Genomic DNA, 16,352 nt, shown 5'->3' on the forward strand with positions numbered 1-16,352 from the left:
CCCTGCCAGCACCGCTCCTCCTCAGGGCCGTGTCCCATTCCCTACAGCCCAGAGGAACAACCTGGACCTGGCTGGTTTGAGCTGAGCTCCTGCACCCACTGCAAAGGTCCAGAGCAACCCTCTGCCATGCCATGAGATACCCCCCAGTTCATTCCCACCTCTGCCAATCCCCAGCTCCCTGCTACTTCCCACTGCTCATTCCTGCTTCTCCTGACTCCCTGCTCCCAGGCTGCTCTGCTCTCCATTCCCAGACTGGCATTTGTTGAATGACTCCATTTCTCCAAAGTGCCTTTCCAGGATTCCCTTCCTTCCTCTGCCCTCCAAGAGGATTAAAGCCCCTCCACCTGCCTGGAGCTCAGGCTGAATCCACTGGCCAAACTCCAGGGGAAATATTTGATACATTTGCTGTACAGTTTCAGTGGCTCAGCCCCACTGCCAGGATACCCCAACCAGCACCAGCATCTTCTTTAATTACGTTGTGTGTAAAGGAGATCACTCCTCGACTCTCCGGATATCTGCCTTAGCCAGGACTTGGGGCTGGAAGCGAGGAGCCCGTGTTCATGATCCTTTCTGGAGGGCTACACTCCCCTTCAGCTTCCAACCTGCACCTGCCCGAGGAGCACCCACCCCACAGACCTCAACACTTCTCTTCCACCATCCACGGCTCTGCCATCCCACTGCCACCAGAGATGTTGGTGCTGGTGCTTCATCCTTTCCTACAACCAAACCTGGGAGCACTCTCCAAACTCGTGTAGGTGGCTCTGGGACAGTTTCTTGCAGCATTGAATATCCCAATGAGTATCCTTCAGTATGGAGAGGTGGTCTTGGCATTGCTTCTCCTACCCCACAGCTCCCTGGTGTCACTGGTACCATCTCTTCCTCCGCACTTCCCATGTGTGTCCTCCTCCCTCTGCTCAGCACTTGGAACCTGAGCTCCCAGCTGAACAACTCCCAGCCACCACAGAAGAAGTCAAACACAGCCTATATGTGTGTGATTATCACCATTACCACAGCAATAATGTCTGAGGGAAGGAGGTACTGAAATGAAAACCTGGCTTAGGAACACATTGTGCTTATTGTGATGGTCCTTAATGCTTCCAAAATGTAAATACTGATTTCTAGAGCCTTAAAGCCACCAGCGTTTTACGAGATAATGATTCAGCAAGGAAACACTTTCATCTAAGTGCTGGCATGGCAAGATTGGAGTCTGGGAGATGAAATGTTCTGTTGTAAGGGCCAGGTGACAAAGAATTAGCTGTGGAGACAGCTCTGTGTAATGACTGCGAAGCAAAGCAAACTGCTGCTTTCTGGGAGGTGGTTTCAAAGGTGCCTCGCGTGTTTGCACATCTGAGGCTGGAGGACAGAGGGCAGGGACAGCCTTTAATCCGAGATGGAGACAGAGCCACGAGGTGCCTGCCCGAAAGGGCTGTGGGATGCTGCTGCTGCAGGAGCGGGCTCCGAGACAGCCGGTCTCTCCTGCACAGCCACACCGTCCCCAGGGACAGCAGGAGCGGATCAATGGAGAGCATTTTGTGTCACTACAGCTGTGTCTCTCCTGACACCTCAAAGTGCCTGGCAGATATTCCCTGCTCCCGAGTGACGGCTCCCTGACAGCTGAGCATCGCCCTCGGCACCGGAGGCGGCGCGGGGGGATGAGGGCAGCTCCCACAGCAGTGACACTTTATTAAGCCCAGGTATTTCAGTCTGCATTTGCTAGGGGGTTTATGGGTGTCATCACTACCAGCATTTCTTTCTGCTTTAAAGAAAATCAGTTCCTGACACCGAAGAGCAAATATGTGCCTGGGGCAATTAGCAAACACACCGGACAACCTCAGTTCCTGTCAAGACACTTCCACCCAGCCCTGCCAGGAGACTTATTACCTCCTGTCCCAGGAAAGCCTATTCCTGTCTCTGAGCACAGTGTCCTTGTCCCTGGGTCCTCAGGCAGTGACTCCTTGCTCAGGAAATTGCCTTGACAGAGAAGTCAGGACCCTGTGTTAGAAGTCTGGAAGGACCTGTGGCAGCCTGGATATTCTGGCAGCATTACAGCACTTCCAAAAGTGGGGTGACAAAGGAGTGAGCAGCTCTGGGGCTGGACTGATACACCCCATGTTTCTTCCCCAGTCCCTACAAACTCCCAGGCAGAGCAGGGCTGCAGCCCAGGTTACAGTGGGGGAGGCACGTGCCCAGGCTGCATCAGATGGGAGTTATTAGGTCAGGATAAACCATCCTGACCCCTGAACACACTGTTTTGGAAGCACAGGAAGGCACCTGTACCTGTTCACGTGGGACAGCCGGAGCAGCCAGTGCAGGTGAGGATACCTGTGCAGATGTTGACTCACAGCTGGACTTGTGGCCATTCCCAACATGCCAGGTTCCTCTCTCAGGTATTTCAGCTATGGGAGCTCTTTATGTGTCTGTGCTGGTTCTTCCTTGGCTGGTGTCTACCCCTGTCAGTTCTCAATGGATGTAACTTTTCTTAAGATGAATGCTTCAGCATTCTCGACTCACACTGCAATCTTCCATTTACCATGGGAAGAAGGAACGTTACCTCCCAGACTGAAAACCAGGAGACCCAGATCTTGCAGGAATATCCATAAGCACCACCACTGAAGCTCTTGGAAGCAGAAGGGCTTCCCCCAGAGCAGGCAGCAGCAGCGTTTCAGCTCCAGTAGCTCCATTCTGGTTTCCCACAGCAGAGATCCACCTTCCCTACACCTCCCTGTGTGCTTTCCACTGCATATTGGGGCAACCCAGTGGGAGATCTGTACCTCAAACATGGATGGACTGGCAGGAGGGGAAGGGCCATCAGAGGCTGATGGGCGAGGGTGGACATGTCTCCATGCCCCTGATCAGCACTGGGATATTCCAAGAGCTCAGGAAACACCCGACTGACGGGAACTGTGGGGTGAGGACAGCATTTCCATTTCTGAAGGGAAGAGGCAACAAAGGAAGGAAAGGAGTCACTCTGGAAGACACAAGGAAATTCAGCAGATGCAGTATCTGATGTCCACTGAGGAGGAGGGCACCTGATTAGAGAAAGCTGAACATGGCAGGAACGGAGCAGGAGTCACTGCCAGGACGAGCAGTGAAAAACTCGCTGCTGAGATTTCTGGCATGTGTGTCTCCTTTTTCTGCTTTCAGGACCAACTGAAACTGAACTGCTGTGGGAGAGCCCTGACACAAGAGCAGGGTGGCTCAGACCCTGCTCCCACAGCTCAGGGCTTTGGTGGCAGGTGAGCCAATGCCTCAGAAGCCAGAAAAGGAAAAGCAGAAGCAGAGTTGAGTTTGCTCTGGCAGATGGGAGCTGCAGGACCAGCTACACACCGCCAGACTTCTCTCAGCTCACCAGCCTCACTGCACAGATGTGTCCAGGAAACACCACAGCTCGGCTCAGCTCTGGCAACCAGCTGCTTCCCACGCTCTGGCTGCTCGCCACAGCCTTGCCCAGGGCTCAGGGAATTGTGAATCTGGGCTGTGGAGCTGCTGCCGAAGAGCTGAGCTGTCTCAAGTCCTTGGCGGGGCCACCAGACCTCTGGCATCTTCCAGCATCCTTTCTCTGCTGAGGAAGACCAGCTCCAGCCCTGCCAGAAACTGAAGGGCTCCATAGAGAGCACCTGGTCCAGCCTTGCAGACGGGTTGCAACAGACACAGTGTGGCATCAGCTGGTGGATCAAAAAGCCAGATGGGATGGGGGCAGTGCTACCAGGCCACATCATGGCCACAAACTTACCCATCCCAACCCCAAAACAGCCACTGAGGAGCAGAAACGGGCTGGGTGTTAAGTAAGGTCACAGTGGTATGATCAGCCAAGGCACAGCTGCTGGGCCGGACCATGGAGGGGCCATGGCCTTGTGGCACAGAGAAACAAACACCCATAAAACATCCTGTGTCTGCAGGAGCTCTGCACCAGCACCCCCCGCTCTGACCCAGCAGCTCCACACCTTCAGCGAGATGGGAAGCCCATGTTCTCCCACTCAAGTAAGAGAAACATTCCTCATTTCTCAGAGGAGATGAGTTATAAATGCAGCACCACAAACTGTTGCTACCAACCGCCAAAACCACAGGAAACAGCAGGAAATCTGAACAGTAAGAGCTCTTTACATATTTCCTCCAAATCTCCTACTTCAAGCCTCCCCAAAGCTTCAGCTGGAACAGAGACATGGGAGATGTTTCAATGTGTTCTAAACCTGCTTGTCAAAACACAGACTCCTCAGAAGCACAGCACTAGAGTCGGGAGCACCGAAATCTTGGACAGCTGCTGGGAGAGGTGACAAAAGCACAGCCATGAGTTCTTTGCCAAACGTGCGCTCGTGTTGTTGTGGCACCCACGGTGACTCCATAACCTCCTGTGATATTCCTCTGATCTCCCAGAAAGCCAGGTGGGATTAACCAGCCTGGAAAATGGCTCTGGCTGTATTTCCAGAAGTCCTTCTCTGCCTGCGGTCTTGGGAAGCTGATGAGCCGCACTGCCTTCGGGTGAGCAGGCAGAGGAGCTCCCCAAAGCAGGCTTTCAGTACGGACCTAGAAACCAGCACCGAGTTTTAAAAGCTCTCGGTGGCATAAAGTGGAGTCAGGAGATAACTGAAGAACATCCCATAGCTCCATTCTGGGCACCTCTGACTTCCCACAGCAGAGATCCACCTTCCCTACACCTCCCTGTGTGCTTTCCACTGCATATTGGGGCAACCCAGCGGGAGATCTGTACCTCAAAACCTCATGGATGGACTGGCAGGAGGGGAAGGGCCATCAGAGGAACACACACACACTCCACACTTGCTCTCCCACCACAGACAGCAAGCAGGCAGTTCCATACAGCATTCCCTGGCACAGCCTGCCACCCCTGGACATGATCCCTCCAAGGCCAAGCCTAACTTGGACCAAGGATGCTGCCACGGTGCTGGTACTTCTGGGATGTAGTGCTGCAGGAATGCTTGGGAAAGCAGCAAAGAGTGAGCAAGAGCAGAAGGACAGTGAGCTTCAACCCAATTCCTTCTGAATTTTCCAAAGCCATGCTCCCCTGACAGTCCTGCCCATCAGAGCACTGTCCCACAACTTCAAATCCACCTATATTTTTTCCCAGAATAAAGGTAATAACCTGAAGGCCTTCACTTCCCCAAGCAAAGCAGGAGCAACACAAGGTCCCACAGGCCATGTGCTCAGCAGCACAACACGTAATTCAGTGCCAGGGCAGAACCCAGCCTCTCAGGAGGGCTTTTAACAGAGTGTGCCATTATCCAAATGATGATGGGAACAAACCTGTCCTTCCAGCAAGCACAACCTTCTTGCCTGGAAGGTGCTGTGCTGTGGCGAGGTTCTGTTACCTACTCCACACGCCGAGTAACCAGCTGCCTGTGTTGGTGGAGTGGTTTGCAGTAACTTTCGCATGTCCATGGCTCTAAAAAACCCCCTGCCCTCCTCTCCCCCTGCAGCTGACAGTGCAGTACCAAACACAGCGGGTGGAAGACAACCGGCACCACCGTCAATACACGGCTGGGGGAGACGCGCTCCGAGATCAGCCCGTGTGACACACAGCGGAACCCTTCGATTCGCCAAAGCAGCTCAGCTGTGCAAACCAGGAGCAGAGGGAGCCAGAGGTGGGAAAGGTCACCCGTGTGCCCCCCGCTCCCGGCTCTGTCCCCCAGGCTCAGTCAAGCTGTCACGGCTGCTTCTGACCTGATGGAAGGATTTGCATATGCCCCGAAGCCAGGATGACTGACAGCCCTTCCACTGTTATCCTCACTTGTGTAATTGCAGCAGCTATTCTTGGACACTGAAGTGTCTAATCTTAGCAAGCCATGGAGCTGCTGGGTAAGATGGACCAGCCGGGAATTTCCATGCAATTACTCACCACTGCTACTGGCACTTACTTTGGCTGGTAAAAGTCCTTCTTGTCCGCCGACCCCAGGCTCTGCAAAACACAAAAGACAGATTTCTCTTTTTAACCCTTTGCCAAGCAAGTATCACTGATGGGGATGTGTGGGGAAGCAGTGAAAGGCACATGTCTGTTATTTCCCTGCCCGATGGGTCTGGCTGGGCTGGCTGGACAGGACAGCTTGGAGCTCCAGCCATAGGCAGAGCCCACAGCAGCCAAGGATGTAAAGATAGAGAGTTAAACTAGAGGTGAGAGGATGCATTCAATCTGAACTCAGTGTACTTGGGCATGTCTGTGTCTTCTGTCACCTGCAGAAGTGTGGCACCTTGTGTCAGGAGGGGACTCAAGTCCTTTCAAGTCTGCCCAGCTGGAAAGATGACAAAGTGCAGGGTTTGGTGGAGGGGCTGAGCCACCACTGCTGCAGAGACCCTCTGGCAGGTCAGGGGCTGAGCCCCAGGCCCACAGTTCCTGCCAGGAGCGGGAAAACAAAATTCTTCTGTCAGGAAAACCACATCAGGCCCCAAGCACGTGCAAAACTGGGAAGCAGAGACAGCCCCAATGCTTGCTCAGATTCCCAAGTGCCTCCAACTCCACCCCCAGCACGATGGAGTCTGAGAGCACCACAGATGGGCTGTGCCAGGGTCCCCTGTGACACCCCAGTCAGGCCGAGCCTGCCCGTGGGGACGCTGGGGGCGATGGGCACCGCACAGAGCCCAGCTGGGGTGCGTGGCCAGGTGTGTGCATGGCCCACACACAGAGTCTGCACAGCTCCTCACGCCCGATGGGGCCGCGTACCCCACACACATCCCAGTCTCACCCCAACACACCTTGTCCCACAGGCACCCACAGCAGGGACCGGCCCCCAGCCCTGCTCCGAGGCCCCAGTAAGTGACACGAGCTCCCTGAGCTCAGAATGGTACCTGCACCAAGAGATGTGCAGGGCAGGCTGTGCCCACCACAGTGGGATGCTCGCGGCAGGCGGCACCGGGACAGACAGACACAGACCCACCAGACCTGGGTGTCACCAAAGCCGTTGCACCACCACAGCCCTCTCCTCCTTCTCCTTCTCCTTCTCCTTCTCCTTCTCCTTCTCCTTCTCCTTCTCCTTCTCCTTCTCCTTCTCCTTCTCCTTCTCCTTCTCCTTCTCCTTCTCCTTCTCCTTCTCCTTCTCCTCGTCCTGGGGATAATCCTTGTCCTTGCACCTTGTGGGGTGGGGGGCGGTGAGCAGCAGGCGGGGTGGCCCTGGCCCTGTCCCCGTGTGCCGGTGCGTGCAGGCTCGCGGGAGCTGCTCGGGCTCCAGGGCGGCTGTTGTAGTTTTGCTCTGTGGTTGCCAGGCAATGGCGAGCTCCAACTCGAAACAGCGGGAGCAGCGGGGCCGAATGCTAATCAGGGCCGCAAGAGTATCCCAAAGCTTCCCCTCAAAACCAAAGAGAGCTCCCACCAAAGCCAGCAGGGAGAGGAGGACCCCAGCTTTTAAGCAGGCAGAGATCCACTGTCACCAAAACATAACCAAAAGGGGGCTCTGGCCAAGCCAGCAAGGTAGGGATGTATTTCAGTGGTGGGTGATCCTCTCCATGGCACAGAGGTGTTGGCTGGTCACCAGCACAGTGGGGAGGCTGCAGCCACCCCGTGGCACAGGGTACGTGGGTCTGCATGTGTGACATCCTCGTGCTCAGCCCAGGGCACACAGAGGTCTTGGGGCACAGCTGGGAGCACACAAGGAGCAGCTTCCTTTGGGGTGGGAAGCTCATTGGGAACAGCTGGAGCTGTGCCAGGGGAGGCTCAGGTTGGATATCAGGGAAAGACTCTTCCCCCAGAGGGTGCTGGGCACTGCCCAGGCTCCCCAGGGAATGGGCACGGCCCCGAGGCTGCCAGAGCTCCAGGAGCGTTGGGACAGCGCTGCCAGGGATGCCCAGGGTGGGGTTGTTGGGGTGTCTGTGCAGGGCCAGGGTGGGACTGGATGATCCCTGTGGGTCCCTTCCAGCTCAGGAGATCCTGTGGTTCTGTGGTTCTAAGATGTCACCTGCCCTTGTGCCGACTGTCAACATGCAAGAGCTCTGAGCACCCCAGCGGACGGAGATGGGGACAGCCCCTGGCTGTCCCTGCTGCTCCTCTGACCAGCAAAAAGCTGCAGCAAAGCCCCACGAATCAACGGCCAGACACCAAACTGGCCTGATCCAACACTGGCACAACCTGCCCAGGTAGGTGGTGGAGTCTCCATCCTTGGAGACATCCAAGACCCACTGGACATGGTCCTGGCTGTCCAGGACAAGCCAGGGTAGGTGATGCTGCACTGAGCAGGGGATTGGGCTGAAGAGATCTCCAGATCCCCAGATCCCCCAAACCACTCCATGCATTCCTGAGGCAGCTGCAAAATGAGCACAGCAGTAACTGCTCAGGGTGAGTGATGGGACCTGAGTGATGGGAGCTGTCCTGCAAGCCCACAGCACACCCAGGAACAGCTCCACTTCTTCCAGCACAGCATTCCCATATGGTATTTCCTTACTTCTTTAAACTTGACACCCAAAACCCTAAGTGGTACTTCCCAAACTATGGATCGGTTGCAACAAAGTTCATGAGCCTCAACAAATTCAGTTCCTTCTGCTCTCTGTGCTTGTGGGGATCACGAAGAACTGCTGATATTTAAGGAGAAATCACTTGCAAACCATGTTCTCAACACTGCTGAAACAATATCTGGAAAACCTGCACCCCACACAGTCAGACCCTGCACCCTGCCACAGCTGAGGGCAATGGGAAAAGCTCCCATCAATGCCATAGCCAGTGGAAAACCAGGATTTTAGATATCTGGGATAAAACAATGAGGAACTAACTTTGCAGAGAGATAAAAAAACCCCAACAATAAATTGGGCAGTGATTACAGCGATGATGAGCCAAAATTACTGATTTTAAAGCTCATGAAGAAAATAGCAAATAAGGAGGAAAAGCAGAATTCCAGCAACATGTCCAAGGAATTGGGCCTGGGGCAAGGCCAGGAGCTGTGAATCAGCTCCTGGCTGTACCACCACCCCAAGGTCTGGCCTCGAGCCATTTCTTCCCACTTTGTACCTCAGTTTCCCCATATTGCCCCTACACAGCCCTTTGCCTCCTTACTCCCTTTCCAGAAGAGAACAGGACCAAGCCCAGCAGGCAGATGGAGCTGCACAGGTCAATCCCACCACGCTGCATTTCTCCCTCCTGAGCAAGCACAAAACCAAGGTGACCACAGATCCAGAGGGCTCTGGGAGAGTGCCCAGGAAAGCACAATCATCACCAGTGAATGGAGCAGAGTTTGCTGGAGGCCTTTCCAAGGGCAGGGACATCACAACAGCCTGGTAGGAACTGGAGCACTGAGAGAGCTCGGAGCCCAGCCTGGGAAGATCCTCCCCACCAGGGATCAGTGATGGCTCGAAGAGGTTCATGAGGGATCACGCAGGGAATGGGTGATGGGAGGCTGTGGGCAGGACTGGCCGTGGGCACTGCCCGCTGGAGAGTCACACACAAAGGGACAGCAGCAGCAGGACTGGACAGTGCCACCAGTGCCACCTCAGTCCCACCGGGTATCGCAGTCTCAGCCACATCCACAGGAGGGGAAGCTACGGGAAAGCAGCCAAGGGAAGGGTGGGATGAAGGGAAGCAGGGTCAGGCGAAGGGAACACACATCCTGGATCTTAGGAAAAATGTCCTGGCACTGGGCTTGAACAGAGTTTCAACACCTCCAGGTGGGAGGGATGGAGCAGGTTTTACAGCCCTCACTGAACAAACCAGTGCAGAGGGGACAGGTCCTCACCTTACTGGGAGCTGGGACTGGCTTTTCTTTTCCTGTGCCTGAAGCCTGGGAACTGAAAGAGGCAGAGGGGAAAAAGGTGGCCTGCTGTTTTCCTGTGCCTTCTGGGAGGAAAGATCAATTCCTCCTGGACTGAGAGGAGATCTGCAGGCTTCTATCAATGCAAATAAACAGTAGGAGCTCAAACACCGGCCTGTGTGCATGCTCTGCTCTGGGATGGTCTCCAGGCTTCCAGAGCGGTGACTGCCCGTGGCTCCTGTGCATCAGCGCAGAGCTGGGGATGGCAGAGAGGCACAGCTACAGCGTGGCTCAGCTCCCAAATCAACCCTCACAGGGCCCCGGGTACCTCCTGCTGCTGCTCAGGGTGCTGGGAGCCCCTGGCCATGCTGAGACAGAGGGAGAGGGGCATCAGCCAGTTCAGAGTCTCTGTGAGCCCCAAGCTGCAGCGTGAGTCACCCTCCGGCGGGACCCACCGCTGCTCCTCGCTTGCTCACTTCACTGATGACTCAGGGCTGAGGAAGCACAGCTTAAGTTCCTTAATGAAATAACTTTTATCAGCCTGTCTTCCTAAAACAAACACCTCAAGTGAGGCTTGGACCCATCTCCACCCTTTCCTCCTGAGACACTGAGGCGAGGGACCATGGGGACGGGCAGCACAGAGGCACCTGTGGGGCAGGAGCAGCCCCTGCTGCCCTGGCACGTGGCACTGGGCAGGGCAGCCACCAGAAGTTCCCAGGATACCCCCTCCATCCCTCCTGTGCCCACAGTCCTGCTGCCAGCAGGGTGAGGAGAGGAAGGTGGGACACAAGGGTGCTGTCCCAGATGATGAATGCCCCTGGGTCCCTGGAAGTGTCCAAGGCCAGGTTGGATGGGGCTTGGAGAAACCAGGGATAGTGGAAGGTGTCCCTGCCTGTGGCAGGGGGTGGGATAGGATGAGCTCTAAAGTCCTTTCCAACCCAAACCACTCCTTGATTCCACAAATCTGGGCCAACAGGGGTGCTTGAATTTGTTCGTTTAATTTCACTTTTCGGGCACTCAGTAAATAATTTTGTGAGTTACACAATGCAGATAAGCAGGCAGCCCAGATTCCCTAGGCCAGCTCATCTCCAGAGCCAGCCCTGCTGGTCCCTGGTCAGAATTAGCACAGCATGCTGCAGACAGAAATGATGAGTGATTTAAAGGAGTGTGCTGAATTCCAAAATTCAGACCTGGGGTTGGAAACAAGGATGCTCATGGCAGGGCTAAGACAGAGGTATTGTTTTATTTATTTCTTCCCGCCAGCAGACATCAATTCTGTTGTACTTTTTCCTCTCGTAAATGTTGCCAAGCATAATCTCGGCTCATCTGTTTTCTAGGCAGTGTCCCTGGGAGAACAAAGTTATTAGCAAGGCTGAAGAAGCCTCATGCAATTATTTTGCAACTACACCAAAAATAATCCCCAAAGACCAGTGGCTGCTCACAGGTAGCAGCTTTCTAAGTCATTCCAATAAAACCTGGCTCAGTAACTCCCAGCGTAATCAATGCCCACACAAACAAACCAGAGGAAAACTGAGGGATGAGCAATTTTTCCATGCTAGAAGAGGATTCTGCAAAGCGAACTCATGAGCCATTGCTGGCTGCAGGCTGTGCTGCCACACTGCCATTGTCACCTGCTCACCTCAGCGTCCCTGAGCTGCACTTGGAGCTGGGCTGGGCAGATTCCAGGGGGATTTGGGCTTTGGCAGGAGGTGCTTGGCCCCCAGGGCAGGGCAGGGTAGGGTTTGGGGACCACGGCTGCACAGCCTGTCTTCCTCACCCCGGCTGTCCCCCTGGATCCTGGTGGTTCTGCTCCCAGGCACAGCCATTCCTCAAACTCCGTGTATCTGCAACATGCTGCAGTTATGAGTAATCGGGAGGTGATGCCTGACTGTCGGAAGGGGAATAAAATTCAGAGCCTGGGATGTGAGTGGTTGTTTGGGGGGAGGAGGAAGGAGATGGCAGCCCCTAGCCCAGCTCACAGCATGCCCCCAGGCAAGGGCTGGAGCAGCCCCAGGCTGGGCACTCCATGCACCCCATCTCCCTCTGGCAAGGGCTGGCTGAGGAGCCAGAGGGCTCTGGGAATGCTGCCTCCCTCTGTGGACTCCAGCAGCCATCCCACCTGCCATCACCTGCCCCAACACTGCCCCCCTCACACAGCCCTGGCACTGCCAGGGCCCCGAGCTAATACAGCCCCAAGCAGCCCCAAAACATCAACTGAGGCCAGATGAACCCTCAAGTCCTAAAACCTGAATTTCAGGCCGGATGAACCAGATTGCTGAGCTGAAAATCACAGTGATAACTCCTGCCTTCAATGTGGGTCCCAGCCTGGAGGGAGCTCTAGGCCATCAGGCTGGGGGCAGCTCTGCACCCCCAAAGGCCATCCTGGGTGGGGAGCAGATCCTGCCTGTGTGCTGAAGTATGGAGAACAAGCAATGGAGAACAGGGGTGTCAAATAAAGGGTGGGTGACACAGCAAAACAAATCAGGTGGCAGGGGAAGGGTCAGGTGGGGTGGGCAGTGCTGCTCAGATGGGAAGGGCTGGCTCAAGGGAAGGAGGGAAGAGGACACAAGCCACTGGGAACCATAGAAGGGTCTTTGCTGGAGGATGGTGTTCTGGCAAGGCCAAAGCACCTGTGGCACCATGGGGAGGGGTGTGAGCCACCAGTGAGTGCCAGCCCCAGCCTCTTACCATCGTGATCCTGCCTCCTCCTGCCTCGACCTCAAAGGCTCTGAGGAGGGGGTGGTGAACCCCCCAGACCTGACCCAGCCAGGGGAGGATGCCAATGGCTCCAGCACATTCATTCTTCCACAGGTACCTCATCGCAGGCAGCTCAGAGCGGGGCCTGAAGCAGCTCTCACACTCGCCTGCAAACAGCCCTGTCCCTGTGCATGCACACGGGGCAGTGATGCACATCCGAGCTGGGCTTTGAGTCCAATGGGAGGTGAAAAACAAGCTGGAAAGCAGAGAAAAGGGGGTTTGGACCACTGAGGGGGGAAGGAGATGGGAATCATGGCTATGCACATGTGGTACACTGAAGTAATCCAGAGAACAGGACCAAGGCCCTGCAGCCACCCTTCAGCAGAGCAGCAAACCCCATACCTGGGAGCTGGGGAGCTCCTGGTGTCCTGCAGCAGCTGTCCCTGCCCAGGACACCACAGACCCACCGGGGACACCGTTTCAGTGTCTCCCTGATGCCACAGCCTTGCTCAGACACCACCCTGAGCCCAGCACCCCACAATGCCAGGACGTCCTTCTGCAACCAGCTGGGCACCAGCCTGCTCCAGCTCAGCTCCACGGAGGCTCAGTGTCGACTCTGGCTGCTCAGCCACCCCACAGCTGGGAGCCAGGAGGGGACACTTGGCTGTTTTTCTAGGGCCTGAAACACAAACGTAAGCCTGGCTCTTTGGAAAATGGGGTGACTACCCAGAGGGTGCTGGGCACTGCCCAGGCTCCCCAGGGAATGGGCACGGCCCCGAGGCTGCCAGAGCTCCAGGAGCGTTTGGACAGCGCTGCCAGGGATGCCCAGGGTGGGGTTGTTGGGGTGTCTGTGCAGGCCCAGGGGTTGGACTTGGGTCCAACTCTGGGGTCCAACTTGGGTCCCATCCCTGAGGGTCCATTCCAGGGTATTCCATGATTCTGTGATCACCACCCAGCCTCTCCCTGAGCCTCAGGACAGCGATGGGATGGGCTCTCCAGGACAGCAGCCCCATCACCGGCCCCTCACTCCAAAGCACATCTCTGCAGCTCAGCCTGCCCCTGCCAGCACGTTGTACACTCTTCAGGGCCAGGCCAAGCCAGAACAGTGTCGAATTTCCCAACATCATTAATTCTGCTTCCTCTTCCTTCTCCTCCACTCGGAGCTCCCCCCTACAGGTGCACTGCGCAGGGGAGCAGGGATCTGTGTCGGAGCAGGAGGAAGGAGCCAGGCCCTGGTCCCACAAGCCACGCCAGTGACCCCCGCCTCCCACCCCCTCCTTCCCTCAGCAGTTACACCCACACAGCCGGGCTGGCTGCAGCACAGACCCTCACAGTGACCTGGGGCTCCTCATCAGCCGTGTACAGAGGACCAGCTCCAGCCCAACCTGCCTTCTTGCGGGAGGAAAAGCGAGTGTGCTCAGGAGCATCTGCCAGCACCCCCATTAAACAAGCCTGTTTGCACTCCATCCTTGCCTTCCCACCCCTTGCACCATCTTCCCAGCCCAGCTTTCCCCAGCTGAGCCTCCTCCCAGCCACGCTCCCCATGCCAAGGGGGGCTCACCTGCAAACCCCTCGCAGCTCACACCACGCTAAGGCTGACCCAAGCTTCAAAGCATTTCTTTACTGAGAGCTCATCCAGGAAACTTTGCTTTCCCCACTGCTATTGTACTGCTGCATGCCTTTAGGAATTCATTCATGCACAGACAGCCACGCAGGCACGCACAGGCTCTGTGTTGGAGTCTCCCTGTGGAAGGAGCTCCCGGAGCCCTGCTGAGGCTGGCACAGCCCGACCCTGCACTTGCTGCTTCTCCGGATGGAAGAACTTGTCAAAAATTGCTGGCAAAACCACGGGACCTTGTAAACCTGCCAGCTCCACAGCACCCAGGGTGACAGGCACGCACAGGCCTGGGCACCCTGGCTCCGTGTTGCCATCCATCCAACCCTCTGGAGTGGCAGGGAGGGTGCGGGAGGTGCCGGAGAGCCGCAGACACGGGGCTGCACAGTCACCCATGGCCAGCACCACCGCGGGGCTGCACACCCTCCCTTCTGCACCTTATTTGTCCTTCTTTTCTGTGATTACAGCCTGCAAACTATTACAGCAGCTTGGAGCACATCGAGAAGGAGCTGTGCTTGGGTTTAAGTGTTTGCAGGATCAGGGCTGAGCTGTGGAGCTGAACTCGTTGCTATTTATAGCGGGAAGCCCCGAGCACAGCACGCGCTGGAGGGGAGCGTGGCCGGGCCTGTGTTCCTGCTAAAACCTGGTGGGTTTTTTTATTTTGCCTCATTTTGGGGATGCCAGCTGCCTGATCTCATAATTGCATTCATGTGCTGCCTGGTATTTACAAATGGTTTTGCTATTTTTTAATCTTTGGGCACACCAGGTCATAGAGGCACAGAATGGTTCGGGTTGGAAGAGACCTTAAAGCTCATCCCATTCCACCCCCTGCCATGGGCAGGGACACCTTCTGCTAGAGCAGGTTGCTCCAAGCCCCATCCAGACTGGCCTTGGACACTTCCATCCTCCTACATGTTTATACTGGTTTATAGGTGAAGTTCTATCCTTCCTCACTGGATCAAAAAACAAAAAAGGCAGGAAAAGAAGCTGGATCTGAGTAGTCAGCTCCCAGCTCCCAGGGCCTGCAGCTAATTAATTACACCCTGTCCTGCAGTGTGCTCTTCACACGCGGCCCCGCGCGCCTGCAGCCTGGCTGGGTGTCAGCAGCCTGACAGCAGCTCTGCCTTCCAGCCCAGCTAATTACAGCGTGGGGAGCAAGCGAGGGTGCCCTCCCTGCCCTCCTCTTCCCTCTGTTCTCCTCTCCTCCCTTCCCATCCTGTCCCCTCCCTGCTGGTTGCTCCACTGTCGCTGTAGCCTCTGACAAAGGAGCCAGGGCTGCAGCTCAGGCTGGGAAAGACCTTTCCCTGAGACACCCATGGGAACTAGCACAAGGGTGAGGGTCAGGGAGTGTCCAAGGGCCCTGACCCCCAGGGATACCCGGGCAGGGCGCATGCTGGCCACCACACCCCCACCCTACCCCACTGCAGAGCCAGGCCACTGGTCCCATCCCATCCCTGCTGTCCTTCCAGCCACCCCACCTCTTCTCGGACAGAGCTCTGCATCCCCCTTGTCTCTCCTGCTGCCTTCAGACACCCCCGGCACTGGGTCTGGGGGAACCCCTCCAGTCTGCCTGGAAAACCAAGTTCATGGGAATGTCCCCCTCCTCTGGCAGCCTCAGCCCCTCGGCAGGGACAAGGCACCGGATGTCAGTGGACACAGCGGGGTGTCCCACCTCCACTGCCTGGGGTTTGCTGCCCACGGGGGAGCCTGGGCACCAGAGGCTCCCAAGCAGACAGCAATGCCTTTGTCTCAGTGAGTGGGACCAGGACCAACAAAGCACAGCACCCTCAGGAAGTGCCCTCTGTCATCAAACCACTCCTGGGGTAGCACACGTGGGAAACTGGGAGGATCTCAGCAGAGCAGGGATCTGGGGGACCTGGTGGTCACCTGCCCCCAAGTTAATAACAACCACGAGACCTGCAGGGACACAAATGGAGCAGCAGGAACCAAACAGAACCCAGTCCTCACACGAGACACAGAATCCTACAGTGCTGGAATGGGTTGGAAGGGACCTTAAATCTCATCCCATCCCACCCCTGCCCTGGGCAGGGGCACCTTCCACTAGCCTAGGGTGCTCCAAGCCTGGCCCAGAACACTTCCTGGGATCCAGGGGCAGCCACAGCTTCTCTGGACAACAACATCCACCCACAGTTCAAAACACCATTGGAGAGCAGCTCTCTCATGCTTTTGGCCCTGAAAGTGGCTCCCCAAGGTCACACAACACCTGACTCAAACAGTGTCAATGTGAATCCCCACTCCTGGGAAGGTGACTGCCACCACAAAATGATCTTAGCTGCTCCTAGCCCTGGAGGAAGAGCAGGGCTGTTTGCAGAATAGCATGCCTACCACGAAACAAGGATGCT

The 16,352-nt window shown here is 56.1% G+C and overlaps 1 protein-coding gene across 2 annotated transcripts in view; it reads right to left on the bottom strand.

The window, feature by feature from the left end:
- Nucleotides 1-16,352, bottom strand: part of LOC138118858 (ankyrin repeat and fibronectin type-III domain-containing protein 1-like) — a 248,658-nt gene that overhangs the window by 69,284 nt on the left and 163,022 nt on the right. For both annotated transcript variants that reach the window (XM_069030132.1, XM_069030134.1), the window contains exon 4: nt 5,871-5,911. In XM_069030132.1, coding sequence (XP_068886233.1) covers nt 5,871-5,911 — 41 coding nt within the window. The remainder of the gene's footprint in view (nt 1-5,870; nt 5,912-16,352) is intronic.

This window comes from Aphelocoma coerulescens, chromosome 14 (assembly GCF_041296385.1).
Source record: "Aphelocoma coerulescens isolate FSJ_1873_10779 chromosome 14, UR_Acoe_1.0, whole genome shotgun sequence".
NCBI lineage: Eukaryota > Metazoa > Chordata > Aves > Passeriformes > Corvidae > Aphelocoma > Aphelocoma coerulescens.